This window comes from Molothrus ater, chromosome 1 (genome assembly GCF_012460135.2).
Source record: "Molothrus ater isolate BHLD 08-10-18 breed brown headed cowbird chromosome 1, BPBGC_Mater_1.1, whole genome shotgun sequence".
Lineage (NCBI taxonomy): Eukaryota > Metazoa > Chordata > Aves > Passeriformes > Icteridae > Molothrus > Molothrus ater.
Genome location: NC_050478.2, coordinates 63,089,134 through 63,115,988, shown reverse-complemented (window position 1 = coordinate 63,115,988; position 26,855 = coordinate 63,089,134). Strand labels below are relative to the sequence as shown.

At 44.5% G+C, this 26,855-nt stretch overlaps 2 protein-coding genes across 6 annotated transcripts in view; one reads left to right on the top strand and one right to left on the bottom strand.

Annotated features, from left to right (window-relative positions):
* The window catches only part of RANBP9 (RAN binding protein 9), a 38,903-nt gene extending 27,724 nt beyond the window's left edge, over positions 1–11,179 (top strand). The window contains exons 7-14 of the mRNA XM_036406901.2: positions 133–245; positions 1,567–1,675; positions 3,083–3,273; positions 4,827–4,974; positions 6,710–6,831; positions 8,922–9,073; positions 9,739–9,850; positions 10,205–11,179. Coding sequence (XP_036262794.1) covers positions 133–245; positions 1,567–1,675; positions 3,083–3,273; positions 4,827–4,974; positions 6,710–6,831; positions 8,922–9,073; positions 9,739–9,850; positions 10,205–10,335 — 1,078 coding nt within the window. The 3' untranslated portion in view covers positions 10,336–11,179. The remainder of the gene's footprint in view (positions 1–132; positions 246–1,566; positions 1,676–3,082; positions 3,274–4,826; positions 4,975–6,709; positions 6,832–8,921; positions 9,074–9,738; positions 9,851–10,204) is intronic.
* Positions 11,180–11,553: 374 nt separating this feature from the next.
* LOC118701925 (NAD-dependent protein deacylase sirtuin-5, mitochondrial) lies at positions 11,554–26,201 on the bottom strand. 5 transcript variants are annotated; one of them, XM_036406902.2, is made up of 12 exons: positions 19,544–19,631; positions 19,102–19,155; positions 17,784–17,907; positions 16,418–16,533; positions 15,530–16,055; positions 14,939–14,999; positions 14,762–14,826; positions 14,562–14,593; positions 13,565–13,661; positions 12,828–12,949; positions 12,668–12,745; positions 11,554–11,911 (listed from the first exon to the last, which is right to left on the bottom strand). In XM_036406902.2, the coding sequence occupies exons 2-12, from the start codon at positions 19,130–19,132 to the stop codon at positions 11,838–11,840; spliced, it is 1,326 nt and encodes a 441-aa protein (XP_036262795.1). In that variant the 5' UTR covers positions 19,133–19,155; positions 19,544–19,631; the 3' UTR covers positions 11,554–11,837. The 5 variants fall into 5 exon arrangements, with proteins under 5 accessions (XP_036262795.1, XP_036262799.1, XP_036262798.1 ...); XM_036406906.2 differs by lacking the exons at positions 11,554–11,911; positions 12,668–12,745; positions 12,828–12,949; ... (2 more) ...; positions 14,762–14,826; positions 14,939–14,999 and adding exons at positions 21,039–21,264; positions 22,773–22,906; positions 24,965–25,103; positions 26,185–26,201 and having other exon boundaries at positions 15,840–16,055; XM_036406905.2 differs by lacking the exons at positions 11,554–11,911; positions 12,668–12,745; positions 12,828–12,949; ... (2 more) ...; positions 14,762–14,826; positions 14,939–14,999 and adding exons at positions 21,039–21,264; positions 22,773–22,906; positions 24,965–25,103; positions 25,616–25,713 and having other exon boundaries at positions 15,840–16,055.
* Positions 26,202–26,855: the final 654 nt, after the last annotated feature.

Here is a 26,855-nt window from a genome sequence, read left to right as displayed (position 1 = left end):
AGAAGTCTTTGCATTTCAAACTGAATTTTTCAATTCAGCTTACATTATCAAAGAGTTTTTACATTCAGGAGGTCTTGGTTTCTTACCTGTGTTTAATGAGTACTTCTGAGTTTTGTTTTTGTTTATTTTTAGAATGGTATCATCTTACTTAGTTCATCATGGATACTGTGCAACAGCAGAGGCATTCGCCAGATCCACAGACCAGACTGTGCTAGAAGAATTAGCTTCCATTAAGAACAGACAAAGTAAGGCTGGAAAGCACGTTGCATCCCTTTTTCCTCCCTTAAACAGATGCTACATAAAGCTTTTTCTTAAGCAGCATTGTAAAAGTTGCTTGCAGCACTGCTCCATAGCACAGTTCTTTGCTGTCATCTAATGTTACACATGTATGAGCAGCTGAGTATGAAAAATCTGCACAGTAATACTTTGTAACTTGTTTGATGTAGCAGAATGTTGTAAATTCTGTTGTCTTTTCTCTTGAATAGAAAGTTGTGATATGTCTGAAACAATTGTGTGTAATGTCTCTGAGTGTTTGTGAGAGCTAATGGTTCAGTCACAAACAGGAATATAAAACTTAGTCACGACAAACATTTATATTTTTATCTGAATGTGAAAAGGGATTGAGTTTAGAGAATGTTTTATAAGTTAAATGAAACTTGAGTTTTCCTGCTTACAGCTGTGAGGGGAAGAGGACAAGGACAACTAACAGCAGTTCAGTTCTAACTTGCCATGCCAGTGCTGTTTGCAGCCTGATGGAACAGTGCCTTCCCCTTCTATTTAAATCCCTGCTCTATGACCATCAGCATTTGTGTTACTATATGACATACATGGGGAAACTGCTTTGGTTCTAAAACAACACATTTGTTGGGTTTTTTTCATTTGGATCAGTTTCTCTGTTGGTGAAGAGAGCTGGGAGGCTGTTTGCAGCTTGAGCCAAGTTACAGCCACAGAAGCATCAACTAAAGCAGGGACCTTTGTGAAAGATTTTGCTCAACTGTAGTTTGATTAGAAGTATGTGTTGTAGGTGAAAGAGAGTGAATTTTTGTTTTTCTTAGTCAAAATTGAACCTGTAGGAGTGTGATGCAATTTGGATGTTCTTGAGTGACAGTAATTTGAAATGTGGTTATTTATAAAGTTGTGAAAATGAGAACTAAATCACAGAAGAGTGTCTGCAGTCTTATTCTAACTCTAAATGCATAGTCTGACTACAAAGCAGTTGGATGCTGGCAATAAATAAAAATACTGAGTTCTCATTTAGATACATGTAGGTGGAGTGAAGTTCTTAAATTTTCCTGTTGAACATTTTAAGCAAACATGATCTTTCTTTACACTATTTTTTCTAAAAGGAAAAAAATCTTGTTGATTGATGGTTGCAGTGTCTTTTAATCTTTTATGTACATGTATTAATCCATAAGCTGTCCATTTAACTGATGTTGGTTTTGCTGAACAGAAGTTCAGAAATTGGTTTTGGCAGGATGAATGGAGAACCCATTAAAACAACATAACAGCTGTATCCAAGTTTACTAGAAAAAAATCCTAATCTCTTATTTGTTTTTTGGTGAACAGGAATTCAGAAATTGGTTTTAGCAGGAAGAATGGGAGAAGCCATTGAAACAACACAACAGTTGTATCCAAGTTTACTAGAAAGAAATCCTAATCTCTTATTTGCATTAAAGTGAGTCTTCAAATTATACAGATGTGTGTTTATAGATGGCACAGTACCTTCTGAGACAAGACAGTTACTCATTTAAAGCTTTCACAGAAATTTATACAAAGTTAAGCAGCGCTTTTTAGAAAATGTGTGTATTTCACTTTTTTATGCTCTTCTTATTTGCTACATGTTTAACTAGGTTTTGTCATCGAGGTCCTGGTTTGCAGCATAATTCACATCTCCCTGTAGACTTTTCTCTAGAACTAAGTTCTGTAGTTCTTTTTAATGAATTTAATCCCATTTGGGTGTTAAGTAAAACTTAAAATGGAAACTGATATAGTAGTACGTCCAAGAAGGTTAAGAATCCTGATGGCATAAGTTAGTCTGTTCCTCCAAAGGGGTGACTGACTTTAAAGACCAGTTTAAATGAGCTGTTTCATTCCATGCCACTTTACTAGAAAACTCTGGCTAAAACTGTGGAATTCCGTAATCCAAAAGAGTTCTCTTGGCTTCCCAGGTACACAATAGTCACCTTCATTCTGGCATTTTTACTTGCCAGCTGCGCTGTTCTCCAGAATTCTGTATCACATTGCAGTGTTTGAATGTGGAAAAAATGCGTTATCTCCTCTAAGAACAAAGCACTTTAATTTTATGTTCAGTTAAATAACTGGGAATGTGTTTGAAGTCTGTCATGCACAAGTGCTGAACAGAATTCACGTGATAGTAATCCAGACTTATCACAGAATTCACAAAATGTGAACATTTTGATGAAAGACTTCACTCAATAGCATCAATTTTATGTTATCTTTTTCTCAGTCTGTCTAAATTTTGCCTGTTCTATTGAGGCTACTGAAGCCTTAAGCATAAAGCAGGAGTTTTGAGCTTCCTTAAAGTCCGTAGTAATAAACCTCCTTATCTAAAATGAAATTGACAAAGAGCAACAGCCTCTAAAGGGAAGGTTTGTATGTGAGTTTGCTTTTCAAACTGTTTTCTAGAGCAGGTGTTTAATGTTAGGTGTTACCCTTTAATGCTTAATGTTCCAGACAGTCAAACTCTGTTCTCATTTACTTTGAGAGAAATGACAGACATGACAACATAATGACCTATCATTCTCAAGAAATAACCTTGCCCCTGCCAATAAAGGAAAACAGCTAGACCAAGAAAATATAGTTTAAATCTCTAGACTTTGAGGACTTAGTGACAAAGGCTGTCCTCCAAGGATAATATTCCTGTTCAGCTCCCTCACAAATTTGTAATTGTGTATTTTTGGTGGAATGCTCCAGAGCTTATTGACGATTGGGTTACTGACATTCAGCATTTTGTTGAGTCAGACTTGTTCTATATTTAACACTAAAATGAAATCATTGCTATCGTTGGTAATTTGAAATGTGTAAATGGTTTTATTAGCTTAACTTTTTGCCTTTTGTTTAGGGTGCGTCAGTTCATAGAGATGGTGAATGGTACAGACAGTGAAGTGCGGTGTTTGGGAGGCCACAGTCCAAAATCTCAAGACAGTTACCCTGTTAGCCCACGGTCATTCAGTAGTCCTAGCATGAGTCCCAGCCATGGAATGAACATTCACAATTTGGCAACAGGCAAAGGGAGCAGCACACACTTCACTGGTAAGTTCGTGTGGAGGATACACCACACAGATTTGGATGTACCATGCCACATAGAATTTTTTTTTTTTTAACTTAAGATTTTATGCTGAATGCTGTGTGTAACAGTAAAATGTTAGTGATTAAAATATAGGATTTCCAGTCACTGGGAAAAATGAAAGTTTCATCACATAATTTTTGCATGTGCTTTTGGGTTTACTTCTTGCAAAGTAGGTTGCCACCAATTTCTAAGAAGTGCTTCCCTCTGGGAAGTCGAAGGTTCTGACATATATTTCTCTCGTGTTTTTGATGATAATTTATGGCTTGGGCAAGATGGTTTAAATCCAGTAAGTGGTATATATGATCCATTTCCTGTGGTGTTGATGGAGAAGTCAGAATAGCTGTGGTTGAGCAGGAAACACCACAAACTGGGTGGTAGGGTTGAGTAAAAGACATGCTGCTGGCAGCCACATTTCAGTCTGCACAGTTGAAACGTTTCTTAGAGTATTTAAGTAGTGGGAAATCTTCAGTGGGAGGCCACTAATGTTCAGAGCTGTCCCAAGCTTATGGGGAGATACCCATGCCTACCAAAGCACCCCTGCTGAATGGAAGCAGAGCATGTTAAAATGATACCTGAACATGGCATCCCTAAAGACTAAGACTCTTAAGGTAGCAGAGACCATCAGCTTTCACTTATGTTTAATTTCCAAGTCCAAACTGGAGCTGATTGGGGGCACTTTTTTTTTTTTTCCTCTCTGGGGTGTTAGTGAAGAACCACTCAGATTTTCTGGTTGTTCTTCAGGTGGTTATTGGGATGTAGTGTAGAAAGTACCTCTAATTTTTGTAATTTTGAAAATCGAGGCAGGTTGATGAATGTATTACTAGAATTGATGTTTGGGATTTTGTAAATGGCAGCAGCTGCTTTCTTTATAATAAGCCCTTCCTGTGACCTGTTTCTATTTTAGGACATACTTGGGAGCTCTTGGTTTGATGGAACTGGCAATTACATGTTTGCTTCAAATGGTAGTTTTCCTGTTATATTTTAGAAGGGTCAGAAGAGATTTTAGCTAGGCATCATAATTTCACAGCATGGTGTAATTTTTTTAGCAAAGCACAGTATTAACAATTCAAATAATTACACGGTGAAGGAGGTTGTATGTAAGTTTAGCAACATGCCGAGTATTCAGCACTGAATTCTACTGCACATTTATCAAAAAAATTATGTGATCAGGAATTAATAATGTTTGCTTCCATTCATAATGATTACAGTGGCCTAGAAAAGATTTTCTAAAAATCTTCTACATTAGTGCAGTTTTTTGTTTTACCAGTATATTAGTACAACTGGGAAAACCTTCTTGTGTCTGTGTTCATACTTGTTAAGTAATGCTTAACTTCTGCACTCTTAAGAAGCCTTAAGGGTTCAAATACCTGAAACATGGAGGTGAAGTACTTGAGTTTGTGTGGCAAATTTAGCATACGTGTTCCTGGTCAGTAAATGCTACACTTACTTCTTTTTTTTCTACAAACTTATCTGTAAGTACCACTTTATGACTACAACTGTTAAAATTTCCTTGCAGGGTTTGAAAGTAGTTGCAGTAATGGAGTAATATCAAATAAAGTGCATCAGTCTTACTGTCACAGTAAACACACGACCACCAGCTTGAATGTACCAGAGCTCAACAACATAAATGTATCCAGATCACAGCAGGTTAACAGCTATTCCAGGTAAGTAAACTTTAGATGCTTCTAAATCACTTTAAGGCTTCTGTTCTCCATGTGTTTGCATGGCAGGGAAGAGTTTTCAGTGGGTTTTGATGTGATGTTTTTTTTCCTCCCTAAGGACAGTTGAAACAAAGTGTAAGAAGCCAACAGCTTGTGGTAACTCTGGTTGATTTGACAGTTCAAGCTCAATAGACCTTTTTCTCCTGTTGGGGTAAAGAAATGAAGTGGACAAAAATAAATTACCTTGCTTATAGCTATGGTCAGTTTTGAAGTTCCATAGTGAAGGTTAATTAGCTCTTTGGCACATTTAAAAATTCAATTTAATTGAAGCCACTGACACTGATTTAAGTGTGTTGCACACAGGTAGTGAAAAGTTTTCCAGATACTCTCCATTTGTGGCAGTATCTGGAAAGTAAACGCAGTTGAGATTCAAAGAAAGTGTGGATTCCCTTTCCCTGTATATTCCAGGATTGTTTGCCTCCTCCAGTCACTGTCACGAGTGCAAATGCATTCAGTTCAGAGAGTGAAAATAAATCTCTTAACCAGGGTTAATAGGGTTCTTCATAACCAGTCTGGTTAAGCTCTGGGTTGCATAGATGCAGCAGAACCCAATTTGATGTGAAATGCAACAGCACTCAACTTCTTTGTGCCAAATGGATTCCCAAAACTACCACACAGGATGTGATGATGTGGTGGTGATGACCAAAGGTATTTTAGTTGAATAGTGATAATTGGGGTAAAAAAGTAAGAGGAACAATTTACTTTTTAACTTTCCACAATTTCTGTTTGCATCAGCAGTTGCCTCTGCCAAAACGTCTGGCAGTGTCCAGGCAACTTGGAGATTTTTCAGGGAGGAAGACAGTTCCTTGGCTGTGTTCTTGCCCAGTCAGAGAGGCCTTTTGGTTTCCTTCCTCAAAGGAAGCTGAGTATCTTTGGTTGCTTAGAAGCAAGATATTAAACTTCCAAATTGAATCTATTTGGTCTTGACAGAGGTTTTAGGTTGCTGTTCTCCATGATGGAATAGAACAGGCCAGGATGCAACTGTCAGCAAAGCTCAGTCCCCAAAGCCACGCTGGCATTTTCTAAAAGCACTTCTGTGAGCAGAGGGTTGTGAGGAGCTGAATGCTCTGCATTTGCCACTGAGTGTCTCTTCAGTGTTCTGCTTTACTCAGCATTTGCTTTGGGGTTTTCTTTTTTTGTTTTCCCTCTGTCGTTCCACAGAGTAAATAAGAGGAGAAGGCATTTTTTCAGAATAATTAGTTACCTAAATATGGTATTTTCTAAGTAGGATGTATATTGACTTAACTATATTTTTTATGTATAAATGCTAACTATATTGAAAAGTGGGAGTAGTATATTTTCTATATATTTTCAATATATTATATATATATTTCAAATATATTTTCAATGCATTTTCTTCAACTCTGTGTATATAAATTATATAAACAAGGTAAGAACTTTTTGGTCTATATTTAGAAAGTGTTATATTCCTTACTCCTGAATAATGGGGGACATGTTTAAATTTTCAGCATCTGAAAACAGTATTTTACTGAAAACTATTGTTAAAGCAACCTTGAAACTTTCCATGGTGCTCTGGTATCATCAGTTGCTGTCGAAGAAACTGTGGTCTAACAGCAGCTTTTCAGTAGCTAAGATGAGGAAGTAGTGTGATGAAGTTGTAAAGATAACCTAAGTACTTAAATATGAGTAAAACTTGTATTTACTACTCTCTTTTCAGCAATGATGTAGACATGGAAACAGATCACTACTCCAATGGGGTTGCTGAGACTTCATCCAATGGCTTCCTAAATGGTAGTTCTAAACATGATCACGAAATGGAAGAATGTGACACAGAAATGGGTCTGCAGTGATATTTCTTACATTTTTATTAAGTAATGGCAACAAGGTTATGTTTTTACTTGCAATGCTTCCCAACTTGAAAATTAGGGTTACTAGCTCAAATCTTTAATTTTTGATTGTTTTGCTATTATTAGATGTATATTTTAAAACCACTGCTTTAGGTGGTCCAATATCCGTGTGAGAACAGGGGAAATGGGTAACTCATGGCTACTGAAATTAGCATTAATTTTTAAGGAAGTACCTCTGAGAAGAAACACCCAGTTGTGTAGCACCCTCTGTTTGAGTTGGGAAATTGCTTCTCCCTCTTCCCATTCATGGTTCTTACTGGCATCTTTGTGCTCCACAGTAAGCACAGAAATTCTAATCTTTTATATTGAAATGCGAAGCGCTAATATTTAATGCTCAAGAGTTTTATTAGGGAAATGTAAAAATGAAACATTAACTTTTTTCCCATGTTTTCCACCAAAAAACTACCAATCTATATAGTTATAAGGTAAAAATTAACTTTGTTTTACTTAATTTGCTTTATACTCTGTCATGCCTATTGATGTTGGTGACAAATGAGTATTTAAATTCCGTATGCTTGCCCTTTGTACAGCTGCAGAATTGGTACTCAAACAATTGATTTAAGCAGATGTCAGTTAATGTGTAGTTTAAATGAAATGTGCAACTGGAGACCTTCAGAATGCAGCAGCGCGTGCAGAGCGCTGTGAGCGCTTCCCAGCTCTGGGGCTGCTGCTGCTGCTGATCCTGCAGCTTTGCTGGGAAATGCAGTGGGACAGCAAATGTCATTCTTCTACAGCCCTGCAAGGAGGAATGCAAGTTGCCAGACCATTTTCCCTGCATTATGCTCTGAAGCTGGATTATAACAAGACCTTATTTCTGTGACAGAAAACCCAAAACAGGTCCTCGCTCTCTTGCAGCTTTTTCTGCAGAGACTTGCTGTGACAGACATGCAGCAGCTGCACAGGGCAGGGAGTTGTGCTTTTTGTGGTCTCCTGCCTTTGGAAAGTCATGTCTTAGATGAGGCTGAACTAGGGACAAACACCACTACTCGAAGATTTGTGGGTGCTTCACCTACACTGTTTACCCCCCAACCCTGCCCCCAGGTTGAGTCTGGTGGATTTTCACTTTTTGAAATATTTATATTTCTTAGTGCTCCTTAGTGCTGTGTATTGAAAGTTAAGTAGGCAGGTATCTTCCAGAGGTGATACACTTACATCTAATGGAAAAAAAAAAAAAGTAGCCAGTTAAAAATCCTCTTTTGAAAGAGTAGTCAAAAATATATCACTAAATAGCAGTGTTAAAGTCAGAAAGAAGAATGGATTTGTAACTGAAGAGTCTATCAAAATGCTCATTTTAAAACTTGATTCCATTGATGAAAAAAAGACAAGGAATGGACAAATGCCCTTTTTTTAATGCAGTGCTTTAGGTGTAAATTTTTAAAAAGCAGATTTTTCAAAGAAGCCAAGTGTTAGTTTACTATTCGTAAGCTGCATCAATATCTTTTAAAATCACTACTATTGGGAGTATTGTATGAAACAGTAAACAAATCAGTTGTAGTGTTCTGCTTGATTACAAAAGAAGCCTGAAATAGCCAAATGATTTAAGATAATGTGTTCTGCAAGGAGTATGAACAGTCTAATGATTGTCTTGTAGCAGAGTCCATCATGGCTGTTGAGGAAGTTTGGCATTTTTTTACACTCTAGTAGTTCCCAATTTGGTGTATCTTCAGAAATGCAATGCCAAAGAATTAAAGAAGTTAGAACTGTGGGACTTTCAGTGTTGTTTTTAAACTCCCTTAAAATTTTAGGGTAAAATCTGGTTTGTCTTCTAGTTAATTTAAAATTACCCCTTGCAGATAACAGCACATGCTGTGACAGCCTTTTTGCCATTAGTGAATCAGATCTCTTAAATGTTCCTAAGGAGCAGTTCCCCAGTGTGTGGTACAGGAGCACGTGGGGCCAGGGTCTGAGGCTGACCTGCTCTCTCTGGGCAGGCAGCTGTGTTTGGGTGAAATCAGTCTGTAGATCCATAGGTTGTTACCCTCGGCCCTGCCAGTGGTGATGATGACGGTATCGTTTCTTTAGAAGTAGATTCAAGTCAATTAAGACGCCAGCTCTGTGGTGGCAGCCAAGCAGCCATTGAAAGGATGATCCATTTTGGAAGAGAATTGCAAGCAATGAGCGAGCAGCTAAGAAGAGAATGTGGCAAAAACACAGTGAATAAGAAAATGCTCAAGGTATGTTTAATCTTCTTGTAAAGGTGCATAACTGTGCTGCCCAGCAGGAACTTCCCACAGCATGTTGTGCTGGAATACTGTTCTGCCTTAAATTCTGCCATTTTTCACGTGTCTCAGAGCACATGTTCTGGTCAGCTGTGGTGTAGCACTGTCTTCTTTTTTGTCTGTGCAACACATGCTCAGGGAAGACAATTTTGTGCTGTTACACAGTTAAACACAGAAATTGATTTAGTGCTTTCCTTTCTCTCATTTGTGACCATGTAACTTGCCCTTGAGAATCGAAGTTCTGGTTTTGTCTTTTTGATCTTTTGTCAATGATAAATGAACCGCAGGGGGATTGGTAGAGATGCCCAAAATCTGCATGTTAATTAGTTTGCCTTGATTTGAGACTGCTCTAGAAAAGAATTCTCCTGCCAAAGACTGCATGCAGTTTTCAGTCTGTTTTATCTTAGCCCATCAGTTAGTAAAATAATACTACCTTTTGCCTTGCTCTTGGGAAAAAACCCTAAATGGAGCAAGTCCTGTCACAGTTTCTTTTTATCTTTTTGTATTGATGGATACTGACAGTCACCTTTGTGATTCTGAATCAAAACAGTTGAACAAAATATCCCTTCTTTTCACTAGTAGCTTGTAGCTGTAGATGTAATCGAGTCATCTTCCCACAGGATGCATTCAGTTTGCTTGCATATTCTGATCCCTGGAGCAGCCCTGTTGGAAATCAGCTTGACCCCATACAAAGAGAACCAGTGTGCTCTGTGCTCAATAGTGCAATACTAGGTAAGTGTGGCCTGCTGGCTGCCCAGGGCACTCAGGGTGCCTCCCCCGTGTCCCACACAGGTGGCCCTGCTGCTCCACCGTAAGGATAGCAGTGTTGGGTACACTCTTCTGGGAAGAGAGGGATCGTTTTGGAGGGTATGTAAAATAACGGGTACTTGCCTGCTGTTGTAGTTCAGAGCAAAAATGGCCTGTTCAGTAATGGTGCTGTGCAAGGTCACGTTGTTGCTCCTACTTTGTGGCTTGCTCTAAGAGTAAACTTGCAGATGAATGATTTAAGTAGTTTAGATGTCAAGTTTTCAGTGTATAATTATGAAATGATTCGGGTATTTTAACTGCACTGTGATTCTTTTTCAGAGACTCACAATCTGCCAAAGCAACCCCCACTTGCCCTGGCCATGGGACAGGCGTCACAGTGTCTAGGATTGATGGCCCGGTCAGGAATTGGATCCTGCGCCTTTGCCACAGTGGAAGACTACCTACACTAGCTATGCATTTTTGAAGGTCTGAAAGGCGTTGTGGCATATTCAACATGGAAAGTAGACCAGCTCTGCTGACTGGAATTTGGAATTTTAATTATGTACTAAGGACAAGTCTGTCGCTTTATGTTGCTTCCTAGTTTACAGCATGATGCAAATGATTTCTAACTTAGTGTTAGGAGATTTCCATCTTTAAACCTCTTAGACAACTAAGAGTTGAAAATATCACTGGTAACGTCAGACATCCGAATTGACAAGTACCAATCCTTTGAACGATTGTCCAAAACAAACCAAAAATCCTGCTACCTTGTGGTGGGACGGAAGAATAGAAAACATGGATGTATTAGCATGTGGGTGATGTAAACGTCAAGCAGGATGACTTGCCAACCTCCACCCCCATTGTTACATAGTTCAATCAGTGTAATTTGCAAAATGCAAATGGTTTGGATATATAGTGTTGATGGGAAGAAATGATATTTTTTAATGTGTACTGTAAAACTTGAATTACTCAGGAGCTGAGTGAATATGTTTGTTGCTACTTACAATCCCAACCTGTTGATCTTAGTAGTTTTTTGTTTTAACATGGTCTTTTCAACTTCGTTTCCTTGTTTAACTACAGACAGCTTCTGTTGTGTAGGCTCACCAGTTTAACTGTTGTATTATAACAGTATTACATGTCAACACAGTGTGGTTATGACCTATTTATATAAAAACCAAATATTTAGTCAATTTACAGTCTTAATTTAATCTTTGTACACCTTGCATTTTTAAAAGTGCTTAAATAGTACTATATTGCAATAAAATGTAGTGATATCATAATTAACCAGCCATTAAAAACTTACGTCTACATCCACAGTAGCATGGACGTGTATGCTACATTGTCTTGTTCTAGAGCTCCATCCTAGAACAGCAGTTCTTGTGGAGACCTCTGAGGGGAGCTGCCACCTCCCCGTGGAAGCTGGGCTGGTCCAGGTGACAGGTTTTGCCATGTTCTTGCCACACAGTGAGTCTAGCTAAGAGTGCAGGAAGCTTACCCAGGCCTCCCTGCAGATGGAGAAAATCCCTTACTGCTGGAAAGTAATCATGAGGCTGGGACAGAAGTGTCCTGCTGTGGGAGCTGATTTAATGATTCTGCTGTTAGGGTACAGCCTTTCCTTAGAGACACAAGTCACTGAAGCAGCAGGAGTAACTGCCTGCTGTAAGGAATGCAGCATCCACAACAGTAGGTATAACATTGCTGATGTTTATTCTCTGCAAAGGCATTGCCTCACAGAGGCAGCAGCTCAGCAAGCCTGGTCCTAGCACCAGCTGTTCTACAACACTGGCCTGGCTGCTCTGTAGCTTCCCCAGGAACTTCTGAAAGGGGAGAGGAGAGTACAGGGAAGTTCCATCAGGCTCAGCTCAGTGCCTTCTGCTGGCTGGAGCAAAGTGACGATGAAGTGGGAAAAACACCTGTGTTGAGATCAACTGTCACTAAATGTCCCTAGCAGCATCTTCTGAACAAGCTCTCTTCAGACTCCATTTTTAATATGTGTTGCCAGCCAGCGTTTCTTAAACCTTGCTGCTTTTTCCTTTTTATCTTGCCCTTAAAAAAAAAGACAAAAACAGTTACCATTTTTCTTAGCCCCCATGTGCTGGAGAAGCAGCAAACCCTTGGCAGCTGCAGCATTTCAGAACAGAACAACCACTTCAAACACTGATAAACTTCCTACAGTATTTTATGTGCCCCAGCTGCATTCCACTGGCCAGGAGTAGCAGTTTGCACCAGCCTCCTTAGGAGGGTGGGGGGGATACATTGGTGCTTGCAGTGATGGAGCACAGATGGAAAGCAGGCCCTGCTTGCTAAGGACCAGTAACTTTTCCCTCTGGTGTTCGTGACCCTCACAGAATGTGTGGGTGTGAAACTGTTCCTGTCCCTTATGGAAATGAGGAGAAATGGGTGCTATTTCCCTGTGCTCACATAGAGGTTCTGGAAGCTTGGTATCTTTTACGTCTGAGATGCATCTAAAATGCCTTCCAACAGCTCAGAGAGTGGAGGCTGAAACAACAGCTCCTTAAGTATTTATTTCACTGAGCAGCCCTGGCTCTAATACAAGAGCTGTCTCTTAACATACCAAAAATGAGGTAATTTTTTTTAAAATTGTGTCTTGTACACCATCCCTGGCAGTGTGCTCATGACACCTGCTGAGGCTGCAGTGCTCTGCTGCCCTTCCCTTACTCTCCAGGTGCTTGGAGTTAGAGGATCACAAGCCAAGATACTCTAGTATGGAAATGCTGATTTTATTCAAGTGTACCTTTTAGCCACATATGCAGAAAACAGTACCTGACTTTCTATACTCACCCCAAGACTTGTCCACAAACTGAACAGCAGCTTTTTTGACAGGGGCCCTCTTGTTTGCAAGGGAGAAAAATTCATTTGCTGAAATGGAGACAAGTGTTAATAGCCAAGTTCAAGGCAGACAAGGCTCCACCCAGACCCACCCAAGAGCAGCAGAGCTTACCTGGTACCCGGTTGGTGTGTGGCCCGTAGAGCTGAGCATTTAGGAAGTCTTTGGCCAGCTGTTGGTGGAGGCCTGTGGCACTGTGGTCTTTCAAGCACACAGCCACATAGTTCCTATTTGTCCTAGTCAAAGAGAGATGTGGTTGATCCCTGAAGCGTGGTTACAGGATCCAGAACAACAGACACTGCTGTCAAGCTTTGCTACTTGAGCACAGCAGCAGCCAGTGATGGTTTCTGATACTCAGATGAGCTTTGTGGCAGTATTAAAAAAAAAAAAAGCTGGACCAATACTCTCAAAGCTGTTGTCCTACGCCTTTGTGTGCCCTGAGTAGTTTCCTTGGGTGTCCTGAGCTCATCCTACCAGAAGCTAGGGCAATTACTCTCTAGGGCCATGAGTGACAATGAAAAAGAGCAGAGAGAAAAACAGATTGAAATGCAGGAATTTGGTGCTCAACCACCCCACAATACAATGTGTACTGCTGTGCTTATGACTGCCCAGCCATCTCATAGCAGTTACATATATGTAATATGTAAAAATTATTTCTGTTCTACATATATATGTATGTATGCACACATATGTAAGTATGCTAAACCAGAAGATATGAAAGGCACTTTTAGCACATAAATACGCTTTCAATCAGACCATGGATGGGGGAGCATGAAGTGCAGAAGAGAGTACAGCCATGCAGTGACAGAACAGACCTTCCCACACCAGGCAAAATCGTCTCCTCCTCCTACCTGGCAACCTTCCTCCTCTTGCCTTTCTTCTCCTGCACTTCAGCTTGGCCTTGCTCCAGCTCTACAGCCTCAGCTTCAAGTTCTTCACCTAGAGTAACTTGTAAATGAAATTTCCCAAATGTTACAAATAAAAACTGGCCAGTGAAACAGGAACAGGACTTAAGCAGCATTTTTCAGAAGCACTGACTAGGAAGAAGAGCTGTAAGAGGGAGGGAAAGAAATACACTGAGGGGAGTAACCCAAAGTGCTGCTAGCCAGCTTTCCTCGGCATCAACAAAATGGATTCGTCGCTGGAAAAAATTCAATGCAACGCAACAGCTACCCATAAAGGGAAATCCAGCTCTGGCTTCAGTCTTGCTTCATTCTCAGCTCATCTCTTTGCTATGTCAATTCAACAGATCTTTTTTAAATAAAAGCAAGAAAAAGTAGCAGTTACACCATACAGGAGCATGTGACATTTGGATGAGAGAACTGTTAATTAAGATTTTTTTCTGAAGTACTTCTAAGTATAGATGAAGCAAAACCAGCAGTCATAAACACTCTAGGCTCTTGATTTTGTAATTATGAGTTTGAAAAAAGTTACTTAATATCCTACAGATGCTATTAAACTGTAGTTTGATATGTAAAGTATAGAGGCAAATTAACAACTCTACCCAGGAATAGCCTCTATAACTTAAACAAAGTCTAAATATTAATCCACCTTTTTGCTTTTTCTGCTGTAACACCTGCCCAAGATGGCTTTAAACACTTCAGGCTATTTAACTGAAATCACTGCACAAGTTACTTATGTAAAAGGTGTAAGAATTAGATTGAATCTGACTATGTATTTTTCCTCAGACATTTCTTTTCCTGGGGAAAAGACAATCTGTCCAGTGTGTTCATGATTAAGACCTGGAGAAGGTGTCTGCAACAGAGCTCCCCCCTGGAGCTCTGGCACAGGAATGAACTCCTGAAGTACCAGATGTGCATCTCGTTAGCAAAGCGAGCTGTAACATACCTGGATCATCTGCCGCAGCCTGCTCAGCGGGCCTGGGGAGCAAAGGGAAGGCAACAGGTTACTCTTCAATTTACACTCCCTTTACTAAAGCCGTGAAACCCCATTTCCAGTATGGTCTCCCAGAAGGGGCTGCCGCAGGGGTGGGAGATACGAAGAGGGGGGATCCCAACAGCCACCGCCGCCTCCCCATGTCCCCTCACCGTGCGGACACATCCTGCAGTTCCTGCAGCTCCTGCAGCACGGCCTCGGGCAGCAGCCTGCGCTTCTGTGGGGGAGAGAGAGGGGAGTCAGGCAGGCACGGACACGGCCGGCACACACACACACACAGACACACACAGCCGGGGCCCGCCCGGCGCCCCGAGGGGGTAGCGCGGTACCTTCTGCTCCGCGAAGAGCTCCTGGTGCCGCCGCCGCTTCTCCTTCAGCAGCTCCCGGTGCCTGCGGGAAGGCGGGAGCCACCGTCAGCATTCCATGGGGGGAGAGGAGGGATTACGGGCGGGCACAAAGGGGGTGAACGAGGGCTTGGAAGGGCAAAGGAGGTGGTGAGGAGGGGCAAGTGAGGGGCATAAGGGAGAGGGGATAGGAAAAGTGAAAGGGGCTTAGAGGGGTGAAGAGGGGGAAGGGGTTACGAGCGTACAAGCGGGATAACGAAGGAGAAGAGGCCGGGGAGGCCTAAGAGGGGTGGTGGGGTAAGAAGGGAGGGAAAGAAGACAACAAGGGGACATAAGCAGAGATAAGGGAGAGAATAAGGGGAGGATAAGAGGGGGAAAGAGGCGTGTACGGGGGTAAAAAGGGGTCTAAGAGGGTAAGAGGAGTGGAGGGGGGGTTAGAGAGGTAAGCGAGGGGTTAGGGCGGCGGTAAGAGAGGTGAAAGGGGAGATGAGTGGGGCTAGGCGAAGGAGGTAAGAGAAAGGAAGCGCTGGTGTGGGAGCCGCCGTTCCGGAGCAGGAGGCTCCGGCATGTCCGCACCTCCGCGCCGCCTCTCCCACGAGCTTCCGCTCGGCCTCGGCCGCCTCCCTCGCCACGCCGAAGGGCACCTCCTCCGGGGCTTCGTCCTCCGAGGAGGACGCCGGGCTGGGCAGCGCGGCGGGAGCCCGGCGCTTGCCCGCGGCCGCCGCCTTCGCCGCCTTCGCTTTCTGCCGGCGCGCCATGGCCGCGGCCCCTGCGCCGCCCGCCCCGGAACCGCTCCCGCCTTCCGCCGGGGAATGCCGAGCGCCGGGACACCCGCCCAGCCCCGGCCCGCCCCGCGGGATGCGCGCACAGACAAAACAGGACAGCGGACGGGGCCCCGCCTTTATTGCCGTGCGGACGAGTCCCGCCGCCGCCTCCGGCCCGCCCGCCCCGCGCTGGGCCCCGCCGGCCCCGGCCGCTCCCGGCACTCCGGAGGTGATCCCAGGGCTCAGGAGATGATCCCAGGGCTCAGGAGATGATCTCCGTCTCGTGTCGCGCCAGCGCCGGTGGCAGCGTGGTCCCGCAGGGGCCCGGGAAGTGGAACCTGGAAGGAAGCGGCAAGTTTAGGGCGCGGGCAGGCACTGGCGCATCCCGCTGCTTTACCTGGCGAGTCTGGCGGGGGCACGGGAAGGACGGAGGGAGGAAAGAGGAGGAGGAGAGAGGGGTTTAGGCTTTGTGGGGTGTGGGGACAGACTTCAGCCTCACCCTTTAAATAATAGAGTTTGTGTTTTCAGTGAAAATTCCACCGTGGAAGAAGAATCCTCTTTTCTTACTTATTACAGAAACTTAATATTTCATAAGCGCTGGGGGGAAAACGTGACCGTATTTGTCTAAACCGAGCGTTTTGGCAGCTGGACCAAGGGGCAGGAAGGAAGGGACTGAAGGCTGTTGCCTGAGCAGCGTTACCTGAACCTGTTGGTGGCAGGAGTGGTCTCCATGTTGAACTCCGCGACCGGGACTCCTCTGGCCGAGACCTGCGGAGCGAACATGGCCGCAGGATACACCACGGACGAGGTCCCGACCTGCGGGCAGTGGGACAGAAGTCACAAGACTAGTAGGACAGCACTCAAACAGACCAAACCAACTCAGCCCCGAGGTGAGGGCCATTCTCACAACTGCACGGACACTGAAGCCTAGGAGATGCCTACAGAAATGAAACTGAATCAGTATCTCATTAGTGTCACTGCAGATATAACTAATTTAGCATAGCAATCAGGAATTGTTTCTCTGATGCAGCCTAAAGAAACCCATTTGTAACTGTAGATGGAAAAAAAAATCCCAGAAACAAAATGGCACATTCTGTCTTCAAGGAAAAATAAAAACCCAGGGAAACATTCCTTCTGTTACTTTAGATCATTCTGTAAATGGAAGACAGTCTAAGCAAATGTTTTGGTTAGGGATCTGGAACCTACACGGCATGTGAAACACCTTGCAAAAAAGCAGCACATTATAACTTACTTCCTTTTCAAACTGAGCATCAAAATAATTGTATTTTTTACTGTTTGAGAAACTAGAATGACAGAATAGCATGGATTGGAAGAGACCTCAAAGATCATCTTTCCAACCTCTCTGCCAGGGGCAGGGACACCTTCTACTAGCTCAGGTTGCTCAGGGGCCCATCCAACCTGGCCCTGAACGCTTCCAGCCCACAGCTTCTCTGGGCAACCTGTGCCAGTGCCTCACCACCCTCACAGTAAGGAATTTCTCCTTATATGTAATCTAAAGCCACTCTCTTTCAGTTAAAAGCCATCATCCCTTGTTCCTGATGAAGAGTCCCTCTCTGGCCTCCTTTTAGGTCTCTTTCAGTACTGGAAGGCTGCTCTAAGGTCTCCCAAGAGCCTTCCCTTCTCCAGGCTGAGCAGCCCCACTCTCTCAGCCTCTCTTTGTAGGGAAGGTGCTCCAGTGCCCTTATCAACTTTGGGCTCTCCTCTGGACTTGCTCCAACAGTTCCATGTCCTTATGCTGGGGGCACCAGAACTGTCCACAGTATTCCAGCTGGGGTCCCACCAGAGCAGAGTAGAGGGGGAGTAAAATTCAACAGCCAAACAGCATTGTCTAACCTCTAACCCCTGTGTACTTGACTTCTGAGTAGTCTGTGTACATTTTCAAACTGAAAGGTCTTTTAATGTTTTGCACTGGACACCAGAGAGACCCTCTGGGGCTTTTAGTTCCTCAGTGAAGCACAGATGCATCTGCTTTGCCCAGGAGTTGCCACGTCCCTAGCGTGCCCTCCCTGGCGGTTCAGAGGACAGGTAAGGAAAGCGCCACTCACGACCAAGCAGAGGTCACAAATATCCAGCTCCTTCTCCACCGCCGTGAGCACGCCGGGATCCAGGGCTTCCCCAAACCACACCACGTGGGGCCGCAGGAGCCCATTGCAGCCGTCCTCCTCACACCTGCTCAGACACCACAGAGGGACAGACAGAGTCAGGCTGCTGCTGACGGGGGCGCTTCAGGCTGCAGAGCAGCAAAGCAGCTCTCATTCTCCCCTGGGCAAGTCTTACTTGCCATCATCCTCTCTCCTCCTTCACAGCCCTCCCCACACCCTCCTCTACCATGTGCTGGACAGAAGGCAGATCATTCCATGCTATGCACGTGCTGGAAGTACACATGTACTGCATGATCCCAAGGAAGGGGGCACAGAACAGTTGTTCAGCACAGATACTTAATTGTGTCTTCCCCTTATTCAGCTCCTGAAATGCAGGAAAGTTAAAACTCAGCCTCCATCAGCTTTAACAAACTAGCTGACAGGGTTTTAAGGAGAAAATGACCCAAAAGAAGCATCTTGTTAGCCTCTTTTTCCTTAGGAATCAGTTGAAAAATGTGGTGGCTTTTTCCATCTGCAACTAGCTAAGGCAAAGCTTCAGGCAACATAAAAAAGCATTGTGGCACATTCTGTGCCTGTGAGGGTACCCCACCATCGTATTCCAGAAAAACAGTGGGTGACACCTACAAAGTAACAAAACAATTACTGCTGTAGCACTCACTTTCTTGCTGCAATTCTCCTACTACTCTACTTACTACAAACCCCAGAAATTTGGCCACGTTTCATCTTGGTGCTCAAGTACACAAACGTGTGATGCCTTTAGCACCATGGTAACTTCTACACGCTCCTTTGTCTGATGCCCCTGTAACTTTAGACTCAGTTTCTGGGGGCAGAGTTCCAGAGTTGTTGTCATCTTATCACAGGGGTTCCATACTATTATCTCCTACCGCAAAAGTTTCACACCTTCTTGGTGTTTCTCATGGGCAGCTCCTCAGAGCACTGACTCTTCTTCACAAAGCAGCCAACTGACTCCAGTCCTTGACCAGCCAGCCCACTCTTGTATAGCACTCTTCTTCTCATAGGTTACAGCTGTGGCCTGTTAAAGTCAGGCCTGTTCCTAATCTTTGATAGCTGGCCCAGCTGCAACTCCTTAGGGGTAAGATTACTTTCTACACTATCTTTATTTTCTTATATTCTATCCCCCTACACAGAGTTCTTTGTCTCCTGTGGAATGTCCTTCCAAAACAACATGAACAGTAACATGAAGCTTTGAGATGCACAAAGCATGAAGAGGTAACAGCCCAACAAAGTGATCCATACATACTGAGGAAGGTCTTCAACTGGAATGGCAGCATCTTCTGTGTCAGGATCTGGAGCCCTGTAGTTACAAAATGGAAATAACATGTTCAACGGTACAAAATGTATTTTATAAATTAATAAAAACTTAACATTCTCTAAAAACCTTCATATTCTCTAAAGCACACCCTCCAATCAAAGAATTTGCAACTTCAGCCAACTTGAACACCTACTACAGTCCTAAAATACCATACATGAGGCAGGCAGGAATTTGTCCAGAATTTTCCTGAAGCTGAGCAACTGTAATAAGCCGGCCAAAACTGTCAAAGGCACAACAACTATTTATGTAACTATCTAAAGGTCTGGTGAAATGTAAAGGGAAAAAAGTCCTAAAAAGTCTTTAAGTATATGCCTGGCCGATCCCCCCCTGCTCACTTCCATTTTTAATGGTGAAAGAAAGAATGGATTACCCCTTCCCAGCCAATGCGGGGCAGATCGGGCTCTTGTAATTTGCAGCTACGTTTCCACAGCTGGTGCACCGAGTTTTAAATAAACTACCTGGAACATACAAAGAGGAAACATCAGGGATGAAGCAATGGCTCTGAGGTGTGGCTGTGCAGGCAAGTGGTTGTGTTTATCCTGGGCAGCTTCTCTTTACAGAGCTTGAAGGCTGTGCCTTGCAGGTACCTTACAACAGGAATGCAACAGCAAAGACAGTCCCACTGTGCCACCTTGTTCTGCCTCAGGACGTGAGTAATACACAGTCCCATAACATATTTTGCAGGAAAATAATAATTTTATCATAATCAGTGATAAAATATCGCCGAGGGAGATGATTTCTGTTTATTGCTTTTCCTCTTACATCAGAAACATTTTTTTTAAAAAATAAAATATGCTGGTCAACACCATTTTGTTTGATGCAAAACTCCACCCCCAAAACTTCTGTAGCATTACTAACATGCTGTCAAGATGTGTAATATAGCCAAGAGCTAAAAATTGTGTCCATTTTGTAAGGAACACAAATAAACAAAATTAAACTCTTGTCAAGACTTCATTGGGTCCACAGCTGCTAAATAGCTTGTGCAGGTTTCCTGTGTCCAAAGCACAAAAGTGGTGGTGGGAAATCCCATTTACACCTTTAGTGATACACAAGTTAAAAAGCATCACAGTGCTGGAGGACCAGGATGGGTCTTTGTCCTGGGAGAGTTCTACCCTGTGGCAGGACTGAGGAGTGGAAAAATGAGTGGGGTCACCTCCAGGGATGGAGAAGGGCTTCCACACCCTCTTCCTCTCCACACCTGTACATTTCCTCAGATCCCAAACCCCCGCTGACCCCCAGAGTGCTGCACCTGCCATGTGCTCTTCTGGCACTTTGTGGGAGTAAGGAATACCACTGACTACAGGGAAGAGAGGGGGAGGGCCACTGGCTGCAGGAAAGAAAGGTAAGGGAATCTCAATTGTTTCCAGTCCCTTTGTCCTCCTGTAGCCAAGAAGTGCACAAGTGAGAACAGAGGGAAAGCTCCAGGGCTGGTGAGGCCAGGCTTGCCAATTCACCCTTAACTGGTGGCAGACTGACACCACCCCTACCACACAGTGGAATCCCTGGGGATTCTTTCCCCCTTTTCTAAGTGAAATCAGCCAGGTGTCACAGCCACAGGAATTCAAGTGGATCTGCGGAAAACTGTGCAAGCAAGAAATGAGAACCATTTCCTGTGTACTGTCAGAATCCATTAAAAACAGAAAGATGAGATTCTGTGATCCTAAAGGTGAGGAATAAAGAGAGGCTACAAAGTACTAGAAACAACTTCCAAAGGAGAACAGGGTGTTATTGTAAATACCTTTATGCAAATGATTGTAATTTTAAAGACAAAAATCTTTTCTCTCTGTAGTTATTCCATTTTCCCTTCTTCCCAATCCCCACCCCAGGTTTCCTGGCCTGTGGCAGACATGTGAGCCAGCTCCTACCGTGGATTTCTAAGAGGTGCTTGGTGCCTGCCTTCCTGTGCAGCTCATCAATGTTCTGAGTGATGACCACAACGCTCCTTCCTTGCTTGCTGAGACGCTTCTCGCACTCTGCAATGGCAATGTGGGCTGGATTGGGATGTTTGCTCAGCATCACCTCCCGTCGGTAGTGGTAGAATTCCCACACACGGGAAGGGTTTCGCGCAAAAGCCCCTGGAGTAGCCAGCTCCTGCAAAAGATGTAACAGGTCGTCCTACAACGAAAGAATCTCTTCCCCAGATGAAGCCTGCTGGAGCTCTGCCATTTATACTGCTGCATTTATACATCTCTGCATTTATACTGCCTGCATCACAAGGTCATCAAAAGCAGATTATCTATAACCAAGTGCAGTTGATAAGAATATTGTTCCACGACCCTTACAAGGGTGACAAGTCAAAGTGTCAGATCAAAAGAGGAAATAACTTACAGAAATAGTGTTGTACACGGGTTTACACTACACTCCAACTGTACTCTGTGCTGCCCTACCAAACTATTAGGAGCTTAGCACAATGCAAGATGAGATATTCCAGTGCACACCTTTTTTTTGGCACCCACAACTCTCTTTTCCATGGCAGCCATAAAACTCAGCATCACGTGAATATATTTCCTTTGCTAGGAATTTATTTTGTGCTTTAAGTGTAACACAAGCCAAATTACACCCATTGTCAAAACCAAAGTCTAATGTCTTGTATTTTGTATGCAGGTAAAATTGAAGCTGCTTTTCACAGTAACTTTAATTTTGGCTTCTCTTTCTCAAAAATGAGGTGCAGCTCAGTCCAGCACCTCAGTGCACAATTCCACTGACACAGAAACTGAATGCAAGCTTCTGATGCAGCAGGACCAAACATTTATACACACACATGCTTTATCTGAATTGATGATCACTGAAAGCAAAAAACTCATCTTTAGATTCAAACCAGTTTCAAAAACTCATGTCTCTGACACTTTTTTAGCTTCATCAGATCTTTCAGGAATGCTGTAATTAAAAACCACAAAGAAAGCAGGTGTCATTGCAGCATTTGGGGTAGCAGGTTCTGACAGCAGAACAGCTGCTGAAACACCTGCAGCACCAGCAGAATGAGACTCATGAGGCCCCCACAGAGCTCACATTAATGGTGCCTTCAGCTGTACTTCCAGTGTCTGCTCTCACCTCCTCTCCCACCCCTGTGGCTCCCAGTGCTGGCAAGATCATTCCAGCAAGAGAGACAGCCTGTGGGAGAATTAAAGAACCTGCCCCAAAATAAAACAAGTCCTAAATAATTTTTAAAGGGTGTTATGAGACACCAAGATTAAAAGAAAACAACCAGTCTACTGTCAGTTTTTCCTTTGGTATTTTGGTTCGTTTTAAACGCTAAAGAGTGTGAAACAGGAAAGGCCCCACACAGTAGGAAAACAGAGAGGGTGTCAAAAGATGAGCAAACAGCAGAACTGCAGGAAAACAAGGATGGTAGAAAGATCCAGAGCTGCCTGCAAGAATGTTGTTTTTGCCAAGCAACTGATAAACTGAAGGACAGAAGCAGATCCCCAAGGGCACGGAGAAGAGCTGCAGAGGCAGCTGCTGTAGGGAGAGCTCTGTCCTTGCTGCACTGCCATGGGAGAACTTCCACTCTCTTCCTCCAGCTGTTCCTGACGCTCCATGCTCACCTGTGTGATGGACAGAGAGGCACAGCTGCACAGGCACGGGCCCCCAGTACCTACCTGGGCTTGCCACTTTCTCCAGAAGCCTCCAGCCCCTCTGAAGGTGGGGACGCCGCTCTCGGCACTGACCCCGGCTCCGGTGATGATGGCGATGTGCTTGGCCTTGGCAAACACCTCTCGGAAATCAGCCATGTCTGTGCCAGGGCAGGGAAACAAGGAGCTGTTCAGGCACTCACACCCTGACCCAAGAGGCCACACTTACACGTCCAGAAATGGCTTCCATACACACCTCCCATGACTTCAATTTCGGAATACCTACTGGCTGGCTCCTGAGCTTCTGTATGTTGGAATTTAAAGGGCAGTTCCTGGAGATCCTCAAAATATGTATCTGAGCAGGCTCAGTAGGGCAACATGTGCTAAACATGATTATAATCAATACTGGAAAGGCAGAGCCTTTAACTAAAACCCCACGCTGGATGCTATCCCAATAACAACTGTTGGCACCACCACCTAGGAACAGTTTGGTTCCTAATTGTTACTTAAGATCCTGAGTTGAAAAAAAAAAAACCATTTCTTTTGTTGTTGTTTTTGTTTGGATATTTTTCCACAATGTATCACCTTCAAAATTAAGGTAATTTGGGAAAATGTGCTTTCTTTTGAGGCATTTTTCCTGTTTTCTAAGTTTGCAGCTGTATTTTATCTTTTTAAATGTCTTATTCCCACCATTTTTCCCTGCGTGGTAGTTTGGGAAAAAGATGGACAATTTCCTTTGCCTTTTTATGTGAGCCAAGACAAGATTAAAAAGGAACAGGTTAGCTACAGACAGATAAAAAAATATCTCTTACAGTTTACCTCAGATATGATTTTTAAAGCAACTCAGGTTAGAATCACAAAATGGCTGAGGTGGGAACAGACCTCTGGAGATTCTTTTGTTCAACCCCCTCTGCTTAAGCAGGGTCAGCCAGAGCAGACTGCCCTGGACAGTGTCCTGTGGGGTGGCTTTTGGTATCTCCATGCATAGAGACTCCATAACCTTCCTGCACAATTCAATCCATTGTCTGACCACCCTCACAGCTGACAAACACCATGGGGTGTTTTTATGCATTGAGAAGATGCCCTGGAGCCTTAATTGCCACAAGGCCTCATCACTGGCTTAAGGCCAACATGGTACCCACCAGATCCCCAGGGACACTCCTGCCCAGCTAGGCACTCCAGCCTGTCCTAGTGCCTGGGGCTATTTATTCCCAGGGGCAGGACCCTCTGGAGTATCAACCACTCCTCCTAGCTTCGTATTATATGGAAGCTTGCCAAGGATACACTCTGGTCCATTGTCCAGGTCATTAATGAAGGTGTTAAACAACACTGGCCTCAGTACAGGCTCCTATGGTATCCCACGAGTGAGCAGCCTCCAGCTGAACTTTGAGCTGCTCACCACAACCCTAATCCTCACAATTTACTAGGGGGTCTTTCAAATAAAAACCAAAACTACCCCCTCTCCCCCACACACACCGAAAGGCAGGTAAGCTCCTGTAGGGAGAGAGAGCAACTGGAGAGGTCCCAAGACCCACAGCACAGAGCTACAAAACTGGTCAGAGAACGCTGCTACTCTGATGCCTCACCTGCTGCTGCAAACCAAACCTCACAAGCCCTGAATGTGTAAAGCTCAGGCCAAAAGCCCTCCCAGCCAGGTCTCTGGCAGCAGCCAAACGCTGATGCTCAAGGCAGCAGAAAAAGCAAGTTTGCCTCAGCTACCCAACATTGGGGGGTTGCTCTAGTACCCGTGTGCCGTTTTCAAGTTAAGGCACATTCTCAAATTGAAAAACAAAACCAGAATCCCCCCAAACAGGTGAAAAGAGGTCAGCCTTAACTGCTAGCCTCAACAGGGCTCCTGAACTGTTACAAATGCTCAAGGCCCAGTCTTGTACAAAGAAATGAGGAATTACTTTTATTACTCATTAGCATTATGAAAGGGAAATGCAATTAACCATTGCCTACTTATGTGCATAGACTATAAACATTAAAAACGTGTTTATGTTGTAACCATACTGACTGCAAGGGTTTTTGGAACTCTACAGAATACAGACACAGAAAGGTAATTTTACTATTCTGGGGGACAAATAAAGCAACTTCACATTGTTTTAAACATTTTTAATTAAGCCATGGATTTCACCTAGCACACAAAACCTTCTAGCACTTCAAATCCACCTTAAAAACCTGTCCGGGGTGCTAAAGCAAACAAATACACGTCTTACTTGAACTGGGACGGGCCATTTCCAAGCAAAACTTCTGTTTCTTTGTAGACGAGGCCTTAAGTCCACAATGCACTTGGGAAACCAGCCTTCTAGCGGTAGATTGAAAGAGACACATCAGGATCCCTCGGAAGTGTTTCACCTGGGGAGAAATAAATCAAACATCAGCGGCCCAGCCAGGGTGCGTATTTCTGCCACCTTCCTGCCAGGGGCTCTCCCTAAAGAACCAGGTGCGAGCGTTCCTTACGGCTTCCTCCTGCACCTGCAGAACACGGAATCACCCCAGCCCGAGACCCTGGGGCCGAGATCACCGCTTTTGTTCAGAACCGGGGAGATCAGCCCCGCTCCAGAGCAGCGCTTTCGGCCGACACTCAACTTACGCGACGCTTCCGAACTGCGCTGCTAACCCGAGGCAGCCCCCAGGACCACCGGCATTTTAAGAAGAAGGGGGGAAAGCAAGAGACGGAGCCTCAGCGGGCTGCGAGCCTACGTGCATCTGCCGGCCCGCAGAAGGGCGAAGGGGACAGCGCGGACAGGCGGAGCCTCGGCGAGGGGGAGGCGGCGAGCGCCGGGCCCTCAGGTCGGGGCTCCGCCCGCCGGGCCCTCACGCCGGCCCCGGGGCCGTGAGTTCGCGGCCCGCCCGCTGCGACTCACCCCGGGCGGCGGCGGCGGCGGCTGAGGCCGAGCCCGAGCCGTGCGGTGCCGCACGTCCCGCCCCGCGCTGCGCCACTCCGCCCTCCCGCGGGGTTAAGGCGGCATGGAGGCGTGGATGGATGCACTGGAGGCGGCCGCGAGCAGCTTCCCGGCGCTGCGCGGAGCGCGCACGGATCAGCTGGAATGAGACGCAAATAGGTCAGGAAAACTGGACGGCTTTCCAGCGTCATCCCTCTCTGCGGTCCACCCTCGGGCGTTCGCAGTTTACGCGTTCACGGATGAAAACTCCGCTGCACTTGGACAGCACACTTTTTTTTTTTTTTTTTTTTTTAATGAGGAACGCTGTTTTTAGCATGTTTTGCTGCATAAAGAAGGCAGCGCCTGCTCTCATCCAGCCGCCTCCTCTCCGCCCTTGCCCAACAACCTTAAATCATTACCGTCCTTTTCAGTCAAAGGTTTTGACACATATTCCCCCCTCCCTTTGGATTCTGTAAATTACCAGCTAAGCAGGTGAAGAAGACCCCAAAACATGCACCCAAAGAGGGGAAAGGCTGAAAGGCAAGTCCCACCGTGCTCTTTCAAGTCCACCAGCAGCCTGTCCAGCCCCGGGGCAGCTCCTGTCTCCCACTCCTGTAGGCACAGACGAGTTACCTGAGCGGGTTCGCCTGACGGCAGGGGAGGGAACAGCCAGAGCTGCTCCCAGGGGCTCGCAGCCGACCTTTCCCTCGTTACCCTGCTCCATGGCACTTGTTATTGTGTAGAGTACCAGCACTCCGTACTCTGCCTCCAGCTGCAAACTCGAAGGAAGCCTTTGGTGGGGGAATGTTGTTGTTAGTCAGTGGTGCTGACTAAACGCTTGTGCTGGTGCTTGCTGGGCTGTCACAGCTGTTCCCTGAGCGCTCCGTGTCTCCGTAAAGGCAAGCGTGCTCGAAAAAACAGCACATCATACACTCAGAAAACAAGGTGAAAGCCAGCGTGATATTACTTAGCATTCTAATGACCCTGATGTCAAAATCCATTAATTCTTTGCAGATTGGGAAAACAAACAGGATGGCAGGTTTGTTGAATGAGGGACTAGCTCTGCATAATGTTATTCAGTATCATGACTGGTGTTTGATTTTTTGAAAATTGAGATCTTGCTACAGAGACTGTACACTGTGCTTACTAGGCAGCTGCTAGTTAAAGTTAAAAAAAAAACAAAACAATTCACAGTTGCACTATCACCACAATTTTTTTCCAC

Coding starts and splice junctions, on each gene's coding strand:
- LOC118701925 (XM_036406902.2), bottom strand. CDS start 19,132: ATGCTGCCATTCCAGTTGAAGACCTTCCTCA. Junction 16,056..16,417: donor CCTGCCACCAACAGGTTCAG/GTAACGCTGCTC, acceptor GCTTCCTTCCAG/GTTCCACTTCCCGGGCCCCT. Junction 12,950..13,564: donor AAGAGGAGGAAGGTTGCCAG/GTAGGAGGAGGA, acceptor CTCTTTGACTAG/GACAAATAGGAACTATGTGG.